The following is a 21,813-nucleotide window of genomic DNA, read 5'->3' as shown; positions in this document are numbered from 1 at the left end:
TGTGTTTGTTGTTGGAGTTTGTGGATGCGTGCCATGCTTCTAGGAATTCCCTGGCTGTTCTTTGTTTGGCTTGCCCTATAATGGTAGTGTTGTCCCAGTCAAATTCATGTTGCTTGTCGTCTGCGTGTGTGGCTACTAAGGATAGCTGGTCGTCCTTCGTTCTGGTTGAGTTGTTGCTGAGTGTGGCTGTTGGTTTGTGTGCTGTTATAAGTCCTAGTGGTCGCAGTAGTCTGGCTGTCATTTCAGAGATGTTCTTTGACGTATGGTAGTGTGGCTAGTCCTTTGGGTTGCGGCATGTCCTCGTTCTGTTGCCTCTCCCTTAGGCATCTGTTGGTGAAATTGCGAGGATATCCGTTTTTTGCGAATACCTTGTATAGGTGTTCCTCTTCCTCTTTTTGCAGTTCTGGTGTGCTGCAGTGTGTTGTGGCCCTTTTGAACAGTGTCTTGATGCAACATAGACCTGGACCCAATATACCGGCCACTACAGCGGACAGCTGAAACTGACAACCGGATGCGACAGGGACAGACCACTATAAATGCCGGAGGAAACACCACAGCAGACACATGGGATCAAAATTATACACAAATACCCCTCCAAACATATCATTCTGACTTTGAACAATTTTACCTTTCCATCACTGTTGCTACCTCAAAGGCAGTGTGAGTTTACCTGTAGTCAATGGACTATCTCAGAGGTCATCACTACCTTCTCAAGGGCAAATAGAGAGTTGAGCAATACATGCTATTCTTTCCACCACCACCACCACCACCTACATCCCAGGAATTAATAGAAAAGATTCCAGGCTAAACAGAAACTAATTAGCTAGCTGAAAATAGGAAAGATAACACTTACGTTTCAAAGATAGCAAATACAAATAGGATGATGAAGAACAGACTGTTCAATGACACCACTGCAATCAGATCAATTCCATCATAGGAATTTTCAAGTACCTCAGAACTGCCTACACAAAAAAAAACAAAGAATCACTCCAGTAGACACTAGCCATACATTAATAATTTGACAGTGCAAAAACCCTCAGGGAAATGTGAATGAGTTACCTTGGATATTGCCATTTATAGTTTTCATTCTATCTAAGTCGACAACACAATGCTCCCTGGGGAGAAAAGCAAATATTTAAGTTTAACCTTTGTTCTAAATAAAAGCTTGTTTTCTTGAAGAGGTTTGAAGGATTGTAATTTGGATTGAATGACATTTTAAAATTGAAAACTGGTACAGACACCTTTGAAATAAAAAGTCTATAATGGCCAATTTGCTACAAGGTCGGGATTTTGCACTCCACAGCAAAGGAATGTCAATCGCCATTCACCTCGCTGACACGTGCCACATATTTTGTGGGCTCATTGGTGGAAAATCTGTCTCATCCAACATCTTTTCAAGCACAGCTACAGGATGTTTGTATGAACAGGACAAGCATTAGCAAGGCTTTTAAACCAAGTGGATAGAAATACCTTCAATGAACCACACAGCATCCAAATGAGATGATATCAAGCAGAAAATATAAAGTAGATTAGCAAAGAGATAAAAGGAGAAGCCTGAAAAAGATTCCTAACATGTTTGACACTATAACATTAATTCTCCTCTGAGGAAATGAGACACCACAGTAATTTTGAAATGCAGGAATGCACTTCAGTAGTAATTATCAGGCTGCTAAAAATTCAAAAACCTGCAAATGCATTAACAGGCTACTAGTACAAGTATTTCAAATTTGCACAATTAAAGTTATGTCAATATCTAGTCCATTCACAAGAACAACAACATCACACTGTGAGGAGAAACTCAAGTATCTCTGATAACAGCTTTTGGGTTTCTGCATTTAATTCTACTTGTGTATACTCCACACATTTCTGTCAAATCTTCTCCATTTCAACAGTGAATACTGAATTAATATGTTTTCAATGCTGGACTTGACAAGAGATAGTTACGCTTTAAAAAGTTTTCTTTAACCTAATGTGTGACAAAGAATTGCAGAAGCATTCTAGCTCAGAGATAAGCATTTGTAGCATGGTTGACATGGGCGAGAAACTTATTGAAATACCAACAAACAGTTTTCACATCTAAAACAACTCTATTTTGAGACATGGAAACAGGCTGTGTGGGAACAAAGCAGCTACTTCAGTGAAGAGCAAAGATGGACTGTTTTGTATTAAAATGAAATTCGCAATTTTTTAATGACCATAACATTATAGGACAGGCTTCAACATAATGAGAGAATGGAAAGCCTCAGAGGTAATGACACTGAGATTATAAGTTATTTTTTAGAATTTTAAAATATTTAAATCCCATGAAATCTCTTCTTTTAAGAGATAAATTGGATACAACAATGCTAACTTTCATGATTGTGTGTGCGTGCGCATTGGTGTGTGCATGTGTGTGTAAAATCTTTGTACTTTTATATTCAAGGTGAAAAGTGTTAGAGGTGGTAAATGGAACATATTTCAGACTCTACTTTAGCATTGAGCATTCCTTATCAATTGTAGAGTCAAGAGTAATACAGCATAGAAACATGCCCTTCTGCCCACCATGTCTATGCCAACCAACAAACACCAAACTATACTAATCCCATTTACCTGCATTTGGTCCATAGCCTACTGTGCCCTGACATTTTAAGTACTCATCCAGATACTTCTTCAATGTTCCAAGAGTACCTCTTCCACCCTCTCAGGCTTATATATTCAATATTTCTACCACTCTCTGGGTGAAAAAATCTTTCCTGATATCCCCTCTAAGCCACTTAACCTTACTTTAAATTTATGTCCTCCAGGCAAAAGATTTTCACAACCTACCCTATCTATGCCTCTCATATCCCCTCACTCCCCCCAATGTCGTCTGCTCCTGAGAAAACAAATCCTGCCTGTTCTGTCTCTCCACATAACTGACTTTCCATCCTGGATAACATCCTGGCACGTCTCCTCTGGATGTAAAAACACTGCTACTCTACTGATGTGGCATCCTGAACAAGGTTACTAATTTTGTGATGTGGATCCCTTCCTGCTAGCTGATAATGACTCAAACACAATTCACAGGCAAGAAGTAAGGAGAAAAAGGCTTCTTTACACCAGTGCGAACTAAATTTAATCTCAGACATTAACTCTGCTGCCTTGCCACAGCCACAATCTTAAGTCTCAACAGCTTTACTTGTTTCACATGTCTATCTTATTTTGCACCAAACCATTTCATCCCCCTTTTCCCAACCAGGACTGTCCGCAGATTATTTACTCTTGGATTCTATCCTTGTTTCAAACACCAGGTAATGAAATACGATTCCATTTAATGTACTTTCTTCTCCAAAAGGATTCAAAAAGCAGGGGAGTCTTGGATACAATCCCACATCCTTTTGATGGAACATAATCGTATTAAGAGGGGTTGGAGGGGAAAGATTATTATTACACATCTACACATCAGGTAACTGGTCACAAAGGAACACAGGTGAGAAATAACAGATCTTTGAAAGGAGCACACACCATGATAAATCTCACCCAAGGGAAGAGACTCTCTGAAGAAGGGAGTTATATATATATATAAAAAAACAGGTTTTGCTATAAAGTCTCTGCTCATAAAATCCTCGAATAAAATTTTAACAACAAGCATAGGAAAGCATTATCCAAGAAAAAATTGCAGAAACAAGCCCAGGATATAATTATTACCACCACCTTGTTATGAATATCATGGAAATTGGTACAACAAAGGATTCATTAATACTTACCTGAATAAAGCAACAATAAGTACAATATTCGCCACACCCAGGAAAGCTCCAAGGAATGCCGGGGCAGTATACATGTTCAACTCAAGGTCAATTAAATGCCAAGACACTCCTGTCTGTCCAATGCTTGTCAAAGCAGCCTGTAGAGCTAAACCAAAATAAGTTTAGAAAAGCTATTTAAATATCTTCATAATCATTAGCATATACAGGTAATGAACTCTGTGGTTCTCCTGTTGCTGACCATCAACATAAAAAAAATTTACTTAACGTATAATGCGAATGGTGCACAATTATTAAAAATGGATTACACAAGTGAACATAACTTTTTCTGAAAGTGAAAACCCACCACAAACAAACAATAATTCACCTTTGAGCCTTTAAACAGTCATGTAGTCATCGAGTCATAGAGATGTACAGCACAGAAACAGCCCCTTTGGTCCAACTTGTCTATGCCGAGCAGATATCCCAACCTAATCTAGTCCCACCTGCCAGCACTTGGCCCATATCCCTCTAAACCCTTCCTATTCATATATCCACTACTTCCTCTGGCTCAGCAGGGGCATGGGAACCTGTAGTGTAGTTCCAGTACACAGGAGAATGAGAGTAGGGAGGACAGGGACAGGTTTTCATAGTCACGGGAGTGTCCTGGCAGACAGCAAGCTGGTTTGAAGTGTGTCTACTTCAACGCCAGGAGTATCTGGAATAATGCAGGTGAGCTTGCCGCATGGATGCACCTGGACTTTGATGTTGTGGCTATTTTAGAGGCATGGATAGAGTTGGGTCAGGAATGGATGTTGCAGGTTAGATCTTTCATTAAGATCAGGGTAGGTGGTAAAAGAGGGGGAGGTGTGGCTTTGTTAGTCAAGGATAGCATAACGGTGGCTGAAAGAACTTTTGACGAGGACTCGTCTCCTGAGGTGATATGGTCTGAGGTTAGAAACAGGAGAGGAGAGGTCACACTGCTGGGAGCATTTTATAGGCCTCCACAAAGTTCCAGGGATGTGGAGGAGAGGATTGGCAAAAGATTCTGGATAGGAGTGAAAGGAACAGGTTGGCCATTATGGGGTACTTTAACTTCCCCAACATCGACTGGAAATCATATAACTCGAGTACATTGGATGGATTAGAAGGAAACAAATAGCAAGAGGAAAGGGAAGTGTTGATGGTAATGTATCCATTTGAGAACTTTATCAGTACCTACTTGCTAACAGCCAAATTCAAGGTTTGTACCTGGCCCAAGTATAAAACCCAGTGCTTGACTAGCACTGATATTTGCCATGGCAGTGGTCCTTTCCTGAAGTGAAGTTGCACCAGCAACATATGATCGTACAACAGCCACATTTCCTAAAACAAAAAACAATACATCAAGAAACAGAAATGTGTTTTAACACTTAGTCTAATATCTATACACAAATATGCCTGAGTGGGCCCAACATGCACAAATTCATTCTTTTTTCAAAAGTAGCCCTCCTGCATTGAGATGGTTACTGTTTTTGAATTGCAACTGAATTAGAAAATTTGAAATAATGAGTTTAATTTTATGTTATGCTAACACTACACCATCATATGATTATGAAATTGTTAATGAATTCATGTAGGCATTACATTCTCTTTGTAAAAGTTCCTGGAATAAAGAAATGTAAATACTGCTCCTGGCTCTGAGGCCTCATGATATATGTTAAACTCAATGACTAAAAATTGGAAAAGACCGATTAGCATCATGTTCAGAGTCTGATCACCCAGGAGAAAAGAATTCTCATTTCAAAAATGATTTACAAAATCTCACACTACTAACCTAAGCTGTGTGCAGAATTGTCTGTGGAAATCATAAGCAAAGCAACCAATTAAAACTATTTTTGGAGCTGAAATGGTTCTGATGATACACAAAAACACTGAGAAAAACAAGTGGATAATAATAATTCCAGGGAAGGATATATAAATCAAACCCAAATAGTCAAGCTCTAACTAAAGCCTAACAAGCTTTCAGAGTACTTGTTTATATGTATTGTACATCAAAACCCACAGAACTAACATAACCTATATTTCATCCCAATAAATTTAGTCTTTACACTGGAATTTGTCCATTTTGTTAAATTTCCTAGTAGCGTTATTTGTTTTTCTTTCACAAGCTTGGTCTTACCTGCTCCAAATCCAATAAATGCCCGACTAAGCAGCATATAGTACTTATTATGCGATGGAAAGGTGTGTACATAGCCATAAAGTACATTTGCAGCAACGTTAATAAAAATTGATACAATAAGTGGTTCCTTTCTTGGTCTGTAATTCGACCATGCACCAAACAATGGAGAAGCAACCATCTGCCCCAGACTGTAAGTAGCAATAACCCATCCAAGGAAACTAGTGTCTGCAGTTTTATCCACCTGTAGTAAAGAAGAATTTGACAACATTAAAGCAACTTTCTGAAAGTAACTCAATTTCATGCCTTTTCAAAATGATGTCTTATCAGGTTCGCTATTAAACATTTTTTCATCTATTTTCACTCTAATTGACACTTCAGTACAAGTTTACCACTTCATATTTAATGACATTCTTCTAACTTTGGCAGCAACGGGTGTCCTGTTTAGGCATAATGTTAGTATCATTACTACCTGTGTGACAGCCAATCAGGCTCACTTTCAAACTGCAATCTTCAAATCACAGGCTAGTGGCAGCTCTATGGTATAAAGGAAAGTCAACATGATGGGTTTTAAACAGCCCTCCCTCCTCCAGATAATCAAGGATATCAATAAAAAGGAAACATTCATATGGTGCAACATAGTTTTCAAATAAAGATATATATCAGAAATTCAAGAGAGAAAAAAAATGAAAAGCACGGACAGTTAATAGCACCGTTCACAATCTTAGGATTTCCCAAAGCACTTAACAGCCAGTTAAGTATATTTTGAACTGTAGTCACTGTTGTACCACATGAATTCATAACAGCTACTCTGCAATGGACACCAGCACCTATAATATTCTGACGTACAGGCAAAGATATATTCAGAAGCGAGGTGGACAGCTTAAATAGGTTCAACATTATAAACTTACTGAAAACTATAATTCACAGAGAACTACATTATTGTTCAACTCCATTATAAGAAATGCCTAAAAGTAACAAACCTTTTGAAGAAATGGCCATATTGAAGATATTACAATCGAGAAACCTGCAGGAAAAGAGATCATTTACTAGATCTAGCAGAACAGCCTTTTCTTTTAATAACAAAGGCATTTATATTAAAATTAATGTTTCTTAAATATATAAATCAAATTAATACAGTTACATTTTATATTTGGGCAAATCTAGTTTATAATTTATATCTTTTAGAATATAACTTTTGTTTTAGGAATTAAAATTTAAACAGAAGGAAAATAGAGTCATTGAGTCAGAGTTATGTAGCACGGAAACAAACTCTTCGGTCCTACTCGACCCAATATCCCAATCAGACCTTGTCCCATTTATCAGCATTTGGCCAATATCCCTGTAAAACCCTTCCTATTCACATACAAATCCAAAAACCTTTTAAATGTTGTAATTGTACCCACCCCCACCACTTCCTCTGACTGCTTGTTCCATACACATGCCCTTTAGATCCTTTTAAATCTTTCCTCTCTCAACTTAAACCAAAACCCTCTTGTTTTGGACTCTCCCACCCTCGGAAAAAGACCTTGGTTATTCACTCTATCCATGCCTCCCATGATTTTATAACCTCTACAAGGTCACCCAGCAGCTTCCGCGCTCTAGGGAAAATAGGCCCAGCCTATTCAGCCTCTCTCTAACTCAAATCCTCCAATCCCAGCAACATCCTTGTAAATCTTTTCTGCACCCTTTCAAGTGAAACAACATCCTTCCTATAGAAGGGCGACCAGAATTGTATGCAGTATTCTAAAAGTGGCCTCACCAATGTACAATACAGCAGTAACATGACATCCCAACTCCTATACTCAACATTCTGACCAATGAAGTTAAGTGTGCCAAACGCATTCTTCACCATCCTGTCTCCCTGCAATTCCACTTTCAAGGAACTGTGCACCTACACTCTATGTCTCTTTGTTTGGCAACAAAGGTCAGAGTTCTAACATTAACTGTACAAGTCCTACCTTGGTTTGTCTTACCAAAATGCAACATCTCACATTTATCAAAATTAAACTCCATCCGCCAATCCTCAGCCCATTGGCCCAACTGATCAAGGTTCCGTTGTACAGAGATAATCTTCTTTACCGTCCACTACACCACCTATTTTGCTGACATCTGCAAACTTACTAATCAGACTCCTGTATTCATATCCAAATCATTTGCATACATGATGAAAAGTAATAGTCTTAGCACCGGTCCTTGTGGCACACCACTGGTCACAGGCCTGCAGCCCGAAAAGCAACCATCTACCTTTGATCCCTTAGTTCTAATAAACATATTTAACCTCTTTTTGAAAACATGAGCTATAGAGAGAGGCTGAACAGGCTGGGGATGTTTTCCCTGGAGCGTCGTAGGCTGAGGGGTGACCTTATAGAGGTTTACAAAATTATGAGGGGCATGGATAGGATGAATAGACAAAGTCTTTTCCCTGGGATCGGGGACTCCAGAACTAGAGGGCATAGGTTTAGGGTGAGAGGGAAAAGATATAAAAAAGACCTAAGGGGCAACTTTTTCACACAGAGGGTGGTAAGTGTATGGAATGAGCTGCGGTGGAGGCTGGTACAATTGCAACATTTAAGAAGCATTTGGATGGGTATATGAATAGGAAGGATATGGGCTGGGTGCTGGCAGGACTAGATTGGGTTGGGATATCTGGTCGGCATGGACAGATTGGACTGAAGGGTCTGTTTCCATGCTGTACATCTCTATGACTCTATAACTGCTTTCTGTGGTAGAGAATTCCAAAGACTCACCATTCTTTGGGTGAAGACATTTCCCCTTATCTCAGTCCTAAATGGCTTACTCTTTATCCTTAGACAGTGAATCAGATACTGGACTCCCTGGTCATTAAGAACATCCTCCATTTACCTGGTCTGGTCCTGTTAGAATTTTATAGGCTTCTATGAGATGCACCCTCATTCTTCTAAACTCCTGTGAACATAGTCCTAACCAATCCAGGCTCTCTTCATACGTCAGTCCTGCCATCTCAGAAATCAGTGGCCTATGTCAATTGACAATAATCTTCCCTTCATCATTAAAGTTAAGAGGTGGCGATGTTTGCTGATGATATACAATATTCAGCATTGTTTGTAACTCTCAGATAGTGAAGCAGTCCATGTCCAAATGCAGTAAGACCGGGACAATATTTAGATTTGGGCTGATAAATGGCAAGTACTATTTGTGCCACACAATTGCCAGGCATTGACTATCCCCAACAAGAGAGATTTTAATAATTGCTACTCGAAATTCAATGGCATTACCATCACTGAATCTCTGGGTACCCAGTTGAGAAACTGGTAAAATCAACTTCAGTGTAAATGCAAGTCTGGGTTTATTTCACTTTAAAGGTAGCTTGTGTTTGCTCATAGTGTCACAATTGATATTGGAAAATCTTAAAAGAATGACTAATCCATCTCTGAGCTTGTAATGGATCCATGGATGCTGAAGAAATGGTCATAAAACTCCATGAGCAATATAAATTACTCGTATGAGTTACAGAGTGAGAGAGCGCTGTGTTGAAATTAACATTATATGTTTACATTTCCCTTAAGAATATCCCAAACCTTGCCATGTAATCATGGAGATGATGCATAGGGATAGAAGGTTGTCTTGTTTAATTTGCTTGTGTGTATTCACCCTGACAGAAGAAAATAGTTCAATTTGGGGACAGAGAGGCAGTTGTAGTTTTGGTCTTGGTGTATGTTCCCGATTACAGAGTGGAAGAACCAAAGGCAATTAATGTTAGTCAGATCTACATTTAAGCAGACAACGTACTAACTTAATCACTTACGGCATAGAATTTGCCTGGGAGAAGCAAGTTGAATTTGGAATTTGAGAGGGAGAAGGCAGGTGGAAGATGGAGGAGGAAATCTACAGAAATCCTCAAAGCCTTAAGGCAGAAAGCAGTTAACTTTAATAGTTAACTTGGAAGGAGCTATACAGAAGATGTGGGAATAGAGAGGGGAAAATGCAATCTCCATATGTCCAAAGCAAGGGCAAGGACTGAAGAGTTCACATGAGGTTTTTTTGGCAAACTTTAAGGTCACATAACAAAGTCTAATCGTAGGATTCCCATAAACCTTACAACATGAAGGAAGTTGGAATACCATGGAAAATTAAACTAATTTCAGAAAACTATGGATAACCTTGGGTTGGACCTTACAGATGTGGAATGAACCTTCAAGAGTTTTGGTGGTAAGTAATAAAGATTAAGCTGAGTTCATAATATATAAAGTTGTCAACTATAGGGGAAAGTTAAATCTAAATGGTACTAAACACGATTGCAACAGTATCTTAAGATCACCAACCAGATTTTCATTACTGAGACAGGTAACTCACGGAGGGAAATTCATCCACATGGCAGATCCACCATGGTTTCAAATGGCCCCATCAGGCCCGATTTTCATTCCAGAGTGGCCAGGGCAAGCTGAAATCAAGCCTAGTGACCCCAGAAGCTGATCCTGGGCTTGCAAATGCAGGGGTGAGCAGGCTATAAGGCCTGTCTTGGGTGTCTAGGACTTTGACCCCTTCCACCCACCCCTATACTCCCTCATATCCCCAAGGTACCTCCATAGCCACCTATCCAGTATCACTTATGATCAGACCTCATGAGCTACACAGAGATGAAAAAATAATAAACTTACAACAATCTAACAGAACTTTCATTCTTACACACTGGACAGTGACAAAACATCCTGAACAATGAAACCCAGTCAAAGCTTTTAGATTTCCTCTAGTATTCAATCGATCTTAAAAACAAATTTTAATTCACAAAGACAGCTATTCCTTTAATAGTCTCTTGAAAGTGTCAATCAAAATGTGATCTTAGCCCCTGCCAAGATAACTGTAGATTTTGAAACTCAACCAGCATCCATAATGATAGGTCTTCAAAACTGTTAATGAAGAACTCTTCTGGAACTGCAGACATGCAAAGCAATTTTTTTTCTATGCTACACCAATGGTCTGTCAATCAAAGCAGTCTGCAGACATTTTAAAACCTTTCACTGGCAGATTAATCCTGTTTTAGTTCAACTTTAAAGAGCAGGGGTTGTTTAAAAAGAGGTGGCATAATCTGTCCTTCAAGAATAGTTATGGGCACTCCATTAATTTGTAATTTCCAAGTTGCAGGTTAAGACCCTTGGAAAATTTAGGTTCTATTTGAACTTAGCACAAACTTCAAATGGCCCTGCTGAATACAGATTTCCCTCCTATGTTTGAATCACAGTGTGTCGCCTTCTCTCTGCAACCAAAAATTAAATGTCAGAAAAGGAGGCGGGACCTCCATATCCAGGTCCTGCTTACCATTTTCAGACATCTGTGTAGTGTTCTCAATATCATAAAAATCCATGTCTTTAAAATACCATCCTCTGTATTTGGAGGGGTAAAGAAACACATGTCTTTGTAGTGACAGCTCAGCAATCTGTTTCCTGCACTATAGCAATGATGCCTTGGATAAGAGACCAGTAGGATATAAGATCATGAGGGTCATAGATAAGGTGAATAGCAAAGATCTTTTCCCTGGGGTGTGTGAGTTCAAAACAAGGGGGCATATTTTTAAGGTGAGAGGAGAAAGGTTTAAAAGGGACCGAAGGGGGATCTTTTACAGACAGAGGATGGAATAAACTACCAGGCGAAGTGGTAAATACAGGTAGTTACAGCATTTAAAAGACATTTGGGCAGGTACATGAATTGGAAAGGTTTAGAGGATATGGGCCAAATGGAGACAAGTGGGACTAGTTTAGTTTGGCAAACTTGGTCTACGTGGACGATTGGAGTGTCTATTTCTGTGCTGTATGACTCAAAGACTCTGAGGAAGTATTTAATAGTGATCCTGGTCCAACATTTCCTTTCCAACTGCCCCTAATGGCTACTTCTGTCTAAGTGCTGAGATCTCATTGGTGCTCCAGTGCAAGTCACTCATTTTAAGATGCATCAAGAATTAAGGATACATGGTACATTACAAAATACAGTGCAATCTACATTGAATCATAGAATTCCCACAGTGGGGAAACAGGCTATTCAGCCCAACAAGTCCATACCGATCCTCCGAAGAGTATTCCACCTAGACCAATTCCTTACCTTATCCCTTTAACCCTGCATTTCCTATGGCTACTGCACCTAACCTATACATTCCTGAACACTATGGGGTAATTTAGCTTGGCTAATTCACCTAGCCTGCACACCTTTGGACTGTGGGAGGAAACTGGAACATCCAGCAGAAACGCACGCTGACACAGGGAGAATGCGCAAAGTCCACACAGACAGACAGTCACCCAAGGGTGGAATCAAACCCAGGTATCTGGCGCTGTGAGGCAGCAGTGCTAACCACTGAGCAACTGTGCCGCCCACAAAGTGTTCAGAATGTTAGAGAGCAACAATGATAATTCTTCAGCAATCAGGGACTTTATAAAGGTAAATATATTAGATGGCAGACCTGCCTTAAATACGATCACCTGAAAAGCAGGGGATTAAAAACTCTGTCTTTTCCCTGGATTGCATAAGAACAGAAGGTTTTGAAAATAAACAGAGCAGGAGGAAGAAAAAAACTAAATGCTAATGAAAAGTGTCAACTTAATGGAGTTCCAGAAAGAAGAATAGGTCAATGATGTAAAAAAAAGTAGTAGAATGAAATGAATATGGAAGTACATTCTTAAATATGTTTGCTGTCCTAAGATTACAGAAAAATCTTACATTTATGTGGTATTTTTCATAACTTCAGAATATCCCAAAGTTCTTTGCAGCCAATTAAGTACTTTTGAACTGTAGTCACTGTTGTAGTATAGGAAAAGTAGCAGCCAAGTTACATATAACCTCACAACTACAGCAACAGCAGTAACCAAATGTATTGGGATTTTCAGTGAGGTTGAATGATAGATAATTGACACAAGTGATAATTCCCCTGGTCTTCTTTGAAATGTGTCAATTGTTTTATATCCAAGTGGAAGACAAATAAGGCTTTGGTTTAATGTCTCATCCAAAAGATAACATCTCTTACTGAGAACTCCCTCGTTACTACGCTGCAATGTCAGCTTAAATCTTTGTACTCAATAAAGAGTGGTCCAGTTACAATTAATCTTTACATCTAAAATGAAGATGGGCTTCAGTGATTAAGTCTGAGAAAGGTACCTACCTATACTACTGAGGAACATGGTGATATACATGATCCGGATTGATCTCCAGCGGCTTCGACTTTCCTGCAGTGTCTCAACTAATGTGTCTTCACTGCAAAATAAACCAATTAAGACTTATCTTTATGTTTCATTTGTTGTGATCTCCAAAGAGACTAAAAATGTTTAAAAAGAGATTTGACGTTCCACTTAGTAGCTGAAAAGGATAACATAAAGATTAAGATTCTTACTGCAACAAATTACTAAAAACATTACAAATCTGCATTATTTTTATAGACAACTTCTACTTTAAAAGCACAGAATGCTCCTATACTATACTTATCACACCATCACACTCTCCTTCAAAATTACAGTCCTTAAAAAGTCCACAAATGCATCCTGCTTCAAATTAACTCATCTTTCTCATCTTACAAAGTAATAATTTCACGTGAACGTCTTCAAAGTTACTTTAACTTTTTGGACTGTTTCCTAAATCTACCACCAGTAGTTAACCCTCTCCTGATGATTCTTCCCTGATGGCCATACCAGGTAAAAATTATCCAGAATCTTTAGATAGCTGCAGGATGTATCTCTTATAACTAGAGATGTCTTCCTCTCACATCTACCTGAGGTAATTAGGAGAGCCAAGCAGCTTCTGCTCTCTGCTAACCACACAAAATCTTTGTCTGCATGTGATATTCATTGATTTACAGGGAAGCCTGCAACCTGATCTCAAAAATAAGTTTCTCTCATGGCAACATGAAATGCATTGGCCTTGTATCCATTTAGAAATGCTCATTAGCTGTTCATGATCCCTACTCCCTTTAATCTTAAAAGACTAACAAGACCCTGTCTCTGCCGAAGCGCTGCAATTTCCAAAGTTTCTATCTTATGTCATGGTCTTCTTGGTAGTAGTCAAATAAGTGTGGAAATTATGTGGTAAAGACATGAATTATGCATGAAGTACACAAACGGTATACAGCATAATGGTTTACAACTCAATACTTACAGCACCTTTTGGAACTTTGGAAGACTCAGAGTACCCACTGTAAACTCAATAACTGCTGCCATTATCTTCAATCATGGACACTTTACCTCATCATTATTGTAACATAATCTAGATCTTCCTTTGATCTTTAACGGCTTCAGGTCCATTGACAAGGAGTATTCAGAACTGGTCTTATGTTTTACCTTAAAGATACAGTTCCAAAATGTAATTTTATAAACTCCATAATGTGGAGGTGCCAGTGTTGGACTAGGGTGGACAAAGTTAAACTTCACTCACTACCTGACGAAGGAGCAGCACTCCGAAACCTTGTATTTCCAAATAAACCAGATGGATATAACCTGGTATTGTGTAATTTTAAACTTCATAATGTAACATTTTTGGCCTCTAAGGTCAGATTCCTTGGCAATTTAGTCACTGGTAAAGAAAATTGTCAATGATCTTCTTCATTATGATGCTGTTCACTTTAAGGAAGGAAAGAATATCATTCATTTTCTAACAAACAAATTCAAGATGAATTCGTTTGTGTACTTCATGCATAATTCATGTCTTTACCACATAATTTCAACACTTATTTGACTACTACCAAGAAGACCATGACATAAAAAAACTTTGGAAATTGCAGGGCTTCAGCAGAGACAGGGTCTTGTTAGTCAATCTACCCCACAGTAAAATACAATGGTTCTATCTTTAAGAGATATAACAGATGAAGAGAATATAACAACCATCACTAAGACATAAGCCAACTGGAGTACATGTGCAGATAGTCGTTCATGTGACTCCAACTGGCTACCAAATAATTTACAACAAATAAAGCTGTGGGTAAATCGTACCTTGAAACTTTAATTTTCTTATATCAAAATGAATATATGCTGAGTTCAGTGTCTTCATCATGTCCCAGTTTTTCATATTAATTCTTGTCTGTTTGTGCCCATTTTTATATTCCCACATATGATAATGAGGTTGGTAGAAAATACAGCCATAAACAAACAACAGCAAAATAGGACTTTTGGATTATGCGCTCACAGGAAATTCTGTTGCCAGACAGCACTGAAGAAAAAAAATGATCTAAACGCTTTTCCAGAAAGCTTTAAATACCAAAGTGACATGGAGCTATCAACATAATTAAACCCCAATCTTAACATTAATTTCGGTCACATCATTATTGTGCTGTAGTGCAGAGGATGATTGGTCACAGAATCAGCAGGATTGGCAGGCACAATGCAATATATTTATCCCAAATTATCCATTGCAAAATTGTTTTAATGTAAACTAGACTAATTTGAAAGGTGTTAGTTTGCTGACACATCAGGATCAAAACACACTTCTGACCAATCGTTAGCAGATTTACTGCCAACAAAACAGCTTTTTTCATATGTTTTGGACACTGGACCTTATTGATATATAGAAGGTGCTGAAAGGAGCACTATTCATAACAGAAAAGCTTTCATAAACAAAATAATTTTCATCAAAAGTAATATATTTTGAAGTATCTGTTCACCAATATAGCTATATGTATGGTGAAAGCTTTCAATCTAACCCAAATCCAGTCTAACCCAATTACTGAGAAAATATATAGAACCACTGGCTCACAGTGGAGCCATGGTATTTATTTTTACTTAATACGGTGTTGTGAGAAATGATCTGAGAAATGAGTCAATACAAAGGCGGTAGAATGGCATGCTTAGGTTCTATACTACAATGTTCAATGAAAAACGCATCTAGATATGCTGAGTTGGTAAACTCAAGTGAGCTATTCAAGATAACTAAGTCTATATACTTCATGATTTGGAAGAGCTGGTGTTGGACTGGGATGTACAAAGTTAAAAATCACACAACACCTGATGTCCACAATCACCTGATGAAGGAGCAGCACTCCAAAAGCTAGTGCTTCCAAATAAATCTGTTGGATTATAACCTGATTTGGAGATGCCGGTGTTGGACTGGGGTGTAAAAAGTTAAAACTCACAACACCGGGTTATAGTCCAACAGGTTTAATTGGAAGCACTAGCTTTCAGAGCGCTGCTCCTTCATCAGGTGGTTGCCACATTGGGTTGTTGAGTACACTTGTATGGTGTGATTCTTAAATGCAAGTAACAGTGTGAAGATTGGCTGGCTGAGTTCTAACCCTCTTCAACAATGGATTTTCAGGAATAAAAACTTTTGACAGGTGTTCCAAACTGCAGTCTATGAAACAGGTACAGCCCCAAGACCAGGCAAATCATCCCCGTATTTCTTTTTCCTGGTTTGCTGTTTTTGAATTTGATATCCCTGGTAAATTAGACAGAATCGTTTGCAGAATTAGTGTCTCATTAGCATATAGATTCCAGTTCAAGTGTTCCAAACTTATATTTGTCAACAATGTGAATTTGTTTTCAACCTTACTCATTTATGTACATACCCAGTCTTTTCTCTCTCAAGCACAATTCTAAAACATTCTCCATAAACTATTTCACATTATGCCAAATTCATAGCAAACTATGAAGAACCAGGAAAACTCAGGAAGACAGCAATCTGCAAGTGTCAGGGGAGTGCTAACTGGTTAGATATGCAAACAGAAAGCAGGGAAGAGCAGGGAATAATGTCAAGCTTCAGCTAGGATCACTGGTAACTGACAGCATTTCAGGTGGAAATCTACCAGCCACTTCCTGAGAATTAGGTGCCTTCTGGATTTACCAGAGACCACAGTCCATGTTGTTCTAAAACAGAACAACAGAAAGACTGTGTGACACTATATATCTGATATAATCTGAGTCAATGTTACAGTGAGGGGTGTGTAGTATATCAGAGATTAAAGTGAGGGGTGTGAGATATATCAGTGAGGGTATAGAATATATTAGTGCTACAATGAGAGGTATGGGGTATATCAATGCACTACAGTGAGAGTTGTGGGGTATATCAGAGTGTTACAGCAAGAGGTATGGGTATGTCTGAATGTTACAATCAGGGAGTGTGGGGTAAATCAATGTTACAATGAACTGTCAGGGGTAAATCAGAGTCTTATAGGGGTGTGGGATATATCAGTGGGTTACAGTGAGAGGAGTGGGAGGTATCACTGTGTTACAGTGAGGGGTGTGGCATATATTCATACTGTTACAGCGAGGGGTGTGAAGACAGCAGTTTAAGATGATTCACTCAGCTGGCTCTTGGTCTCAGAAGTTTATCTTTTGTAGAAAGTTGGAACACATTGGCTGTGTATTCAATGGAATTTTAAGGTGTAAGGAAAGATGCAGAATTGTAAGGGCAGACAAAAGAGGAGATGTGAGAGTATTTTTTCTGCAACTAGGGGAATAGATGAGGACGAAAGATCTACCATTAAAAACTGAAATGAGGAGGGCCGTTTTTACTCCCTCTGACGTGGTCACTAATGTTTGGAATTCTCTTCCCCAGAGAGTAATAGGTCTTGGAGTATATGCAAAGCTGAGTTGGACAGATTCTTGATCAAAAAAGCAGTCATGGTGATAGTGACCAGCTGGAAAGTGAGGTTAAGGCCATAATCAGATCAGCCATTAGGCAGCATTATGGACAGTGTAGACGATCACATGAAATTACAAAGGCATATTGATAGACTAGGTGAATGGGCAAAACTGGCGGATGGATTTCAATGTAAGAAAGTGCGAGGTTATCTATTTTGGACAGTAAAAGAATATTTTCTAGAAGGTATGAAGTTATATACAGAGGATGTTCAAAGATAAGTACATGAATAGGAAAGGTTTGGAGGGATATGGGCCAAACATAGGCAAGTAGGACTAGTTTAGTTTGGGAACATGGTTGGTGTGAACTAGTTGGACTGAAGGGTTTCCTGGTAAGAGTCAGAAGTCTACAGGCCTTTGGCCCAACTCGTCTATGCCAACCAGTTTCCTAAACTGAACTGGTCTCATTCACCTGGGTTTAGTCCATATCCCTCTAAACTTTTCCTATCCATGTACCTATCCAAATGTCATTTAAATTTTGTAATTGTACCTGCCTCTACCTCTTTCTCTGACACCGCGTTCCATATACACTCCACCAACTTAAAAGTTGCCCCTAGGTCCCTTTTAAAGCTTTCCCCTCTCACCTTAACCCTATGCCCTCTAGTTTTGGACTCTCCCACCCTGGTGAAAAGACTTTAGATATTCACATTATCTATGACCCTTATGATTTTAAAAATCTCTAAGGTCACCCCTTAGTCTCCAATGCTCCAAGAAAGAAAGTCAAAGTCTATCCAGCCTTTCCTTTTAACTCAAACCTTCCGGTCTTAGTCATATCCTTGTAAGTCCTTTTTGCATCCTAGCAAGTATAACAACATCTTTCTCACAGCAGGATGACCAGAATGTGGCCTCACCAATGTCTTGTACAGCTGTAACATGATGTCTCAACTCCTGTGCTCAATTCTCTGACAGATGAAGGTATGCATGCCAAATGCCTTCTTCACCACCCTGTGCACCTGTGATGCCACTTTCAAGGAACTATGTACCTGCACCCCTAGGTCTCTCTGTTTGACAACATTCCCAGGGCCCTACATTAACTTTGTAAGTCCTGTCCTGGTTTGTCTTACCAAAATGCAAAATCTGGCATTTATCTGCATTAATCTCCATCTGTCATTCTTCTGCCCACTGGTCCAGTTGATCAATATCCCCTTATACTCTTAGATAACTTTCCTTACTGTCAACTTTACCAACACTTTTAGTGTCATCCGCAAACTTACTAACCGTGCCTTGTACATTCCCATCCAAATTCTTAATTTAAATGATGAATAACAGAATGGATCCTTGTGACACACCACTGGTCACAAGCCTCCAATCTGAAAACAATCCTGTACCATAATCCTCTGTCTCCTACCATCAAGCCAATTTTGAATCCAATTGGATAGCTGTCCCTGGATGCCATGTGATCTAACCTTGCTAGCCAAACTAGCATGCAGGACCTTGTCAAAGGCCAATTTAAAGTCAGTGTAGACAACATCTGCCATACTGCCCTCATCTATCTTCATGTTCACCTCTTCAAAAAACTCAATCAAGTTAGTGAGACATGACTTCCCACACAAAACCATTCTGATTATCCCTAATCTGCCCTTGTCTTTCCGAATGCATGTCGATCTTGTATCTCAGACACTCCTCCAACAACTTACCCAACATTGATGTTAGGCTTCCTGGTCTGGGGTTCCTTGGTTCTTCCGTGCAGCCTTTCTTAAATAATGGCACAACACTCATTAACTTCCAGTCTTCTGGACCTCACCCATGGCTGTCAAAACACAAATAAATCCACTAGGGTCCCTGCACTTTCTTCTCTGGCTCCCTAAAATGTCCTCCAATACACTTGATCAGCCCTGGGAGATTTATCTACCTTTATATGTTTTAAGATCTCCAGTACCCTCTCTTCTGTAATGTGGACTCTTTTCAAGACGTTACTATTTACTTCCCAAAGTTCCCTTACTTCAATGTGTTTTTCCAGGGTAAATACTAATGAGAAATAGGATCTCACCCATAGCCTACAATTCCACACATAGATGGCTGCATTGATCTTTAAGATGCCCTATTCTCCCCCTAGTTACTCTTTTGTCCTTAATGTATTTGTAGAATCTCCTTGGATTTTCCTTTATCTTATCTGCCAAAGCTATCTCATTTTCCTTTTCTGCCTTCCTAATTTCTCTCTTAAGTGTGCTCCTACACTCCTTATAGTCCTCAAGGGATTAATTTGATCTCAGCTGACGACACCTGACATATGCCTCCTTCTTTTTCTTTCCCAGAACATCAATATCTCTAGTCATCCAGTGTTTCCTACTCCTGCTAGCCTTGCCCTTCTCTCGAATGGAACATGCTGGCTCTGAATTCTCATCATCTTGCTTTTGAAAGCCTCCCACGTGCCAAACCTGCAAATAGCCTCCCCTACTCAATTTTTGTAAGTTCCTGTTTGATGCCATCAAAATTGGCCTTGCCCCAATTTAGAAATTTAACTTGTGGACCAGGCCTATCTTTTTCCATAGATATTTTAAAATTACTAGAATTATGGTCACAAAGTGGTCACCCGCTAACGCGTAACTCACTTGCCTTGCCTCAGAACACAAGAGGAGGTTGAGTTTTGCCCCTTCTCTGTTAGGGGCCATTTACGTATTGACTGATAATTTTTTCCTGACACATTTAAATTCCTCCCCATCCAAGCTTTTAACACTATGGCAGTTCCAGTCTATGCTTGCAAAGTTAAAATCCCCTAGTATCACAACCCCATCATTTTTACAGATAACTGCAATCCCCCTATATATTTGCTCCTCAATGTTCTGCTAACAACTTGAGGAGCCTATAGTACAATCCCAAAGTGATCACCCCCTTCGTATTTCTCAGATTCCTCCCATTTAGCCTCACTGGATGATCCCTTAGAAATATTCTAAGTACTGCCCTGATATTTTCCCTAATCAAAACCGCCACTCCCCATCCTCTCTTGCCTCCTCTCTATTCTTCCTAAAGCATCTGTACTGCAGTTCATTGAGCTCGCAGTCCTGTTCCTCCCTCAGCCATGTTTCTGTATTACTTATGATATCCCACTCGCATATACCCATTCATGCCCTGAATGCATTTGCTTTACCTGTCTGTCATCCCATTTCCTCCCCCCCCCCACTCCTCAGTTGAAGCAAAATGATCAGAGACATTGTGTAGTTTTACGTCCTTCATCTTTATCCCAGGCCCTAGAGGGAGAAGGAACGATCACCCATGTGCACAGAGACATGAAGTCACAGTCTTCTCTGGAACAGCAGTTTCTCAATGAACTATATAGTCATTTTACAGGGAGGAGCATCCAGATAAGGCAACATACATATTAATTGGATGACCGTTACAATTAATGAGTAACAAAAGCAGAGATCAAGCCGTTTAGTGTTATACAATGAACGTTAACTGGATTCATACAATGAATACTTTTTACCTTGACACTGACCTTGCATACTGAATGCTTCCAATATTGTTAAATGGCTCTACATAATAACTGCTTTTCCACCTTGTTAACCCATAACCCGCAGCACCCCATTGTTAACTGTAAGCTCTTAACTGATCTGAGTCATGCTCAGCTGAACCTCTTGTTTCACAAAACTCAGAACTTAACTCTTTCCCTGCCTGCTTATACCCTATTCACATTCTAATGTGAGGCATCTTATATAGAAATAAATGCAGTTTAATTAATCAATCTTTCCTCGTTCCTGCTGTGCTCTGCCTGCCTTGTCTATTTAACTTACTCTTTTTAACTTCTAAACTAACCTCCATTTTCTCTCTTGTCTCACTGCTGTTTAGGGTCCCTTCCCACTGCCAGACTCGTAGCCCCAGGATATTAGTTCCCCTGTTTCATACAGGTCATCTCTGCCCTGGAAGATTCCAACGGTTCAAAAATCTGAATCATTGCCCCCTTGATGTCCTACTTTTTAACCTCTTGCCTAATTTCCTATATTCACTCTCCAGGACCTCATCCCTTTTTCTGCCAATGACATTGATAACAAAAGGTAACTAGGGATTGGTAATAAATGCAGGCTCAGCCCATATTGCCCATATCCCATAGAAACCTTGTTTTAAATGCTCAGACGGCTGTTGGTCTGACATTCTGGTAGACAAAAATAGATGTTGCTGAACATGTGGTTGTGTATACCTGGATTACACCTCTTCCCACCCTACCTCTTGCATACCTGGATTACACCTCTTCCCACCCTACCTCTTGCAAAAATGCCATCCCGTATTCCCAATTCCTCCGTCTCCGCCGTATATGCTCCCAGGAGGACCAGTTCCACCACAGAACACACCAGATGGCCTCCTTCTTTAGAGACCGCAATTTCCCTTCCCACGTGGTTAAAGATGCCCTCCAACGCATCTTGTCCACATCCCGCAC

At 39.4% G+C, this 21,813-nt stretch overlaps 1 protein-coding gene across 1 annotated transcript in view; it reads right to left on the bottom strand.

Moving 5' to 3' along the window:
* Positions 1–21,813, bottom strand: part of mfsd8 (major facilitator superfamily domain containing 8) — a 52,824-nt gene that overhangs the window by 9,633 nt on the left and 21,378 nt on the right. The window contains exons 2-8 of the mRNA XM_043673950.1: positions 12,986–13,077; positions 6,843–6,886; positions 5,863–6,103; positions 4,953–5,066; positions 3,726–3,870; positions 1,060–1,115; positions 853–962 (exon numbers count right to left, since the gene is read on the bottom strand). Coding sequence (XP_043529885.1) covers positions 853–962; positions 1,060–1,115; positions 3,726–3,870; positions 4,953–5,066; positions 5,863–6,103; positions 6,843–6,886; positions 12,986–13,077 — 802 coding nt within the window. The remainder of the gene's footprint in view (positions 1–852; positions 963–1,059; positions 1,116–3,725; positions 3,871–4,952; positions 5,067–5,862; positions 6,104–6,842; positions 6,887–12,985; positions 13,078–21,813) is intronic.

Source organism: Chiloscyllium plagiosum, chromosome 32, assembly GCF_004010195.1.
Source record: "Chiloscyllium plagiosum isolate BGI_BamShark_2017 chromosome 32, ASM401019v2, whole genome shotgun sequence".
Taxonomy (NCBI): domain Eukaryota; kingdom Metazoa; phylum Chordata; class Chondrichthyes; order Orectolobiformes; family Hemiscylliidae; genus Chiloscyllium; species Chiloscyllium plagiosum.
Note: the sequence above shows the minus strand (reverse complement) of the source record. Positions and strands in the feature narration are given on the sequence as shown.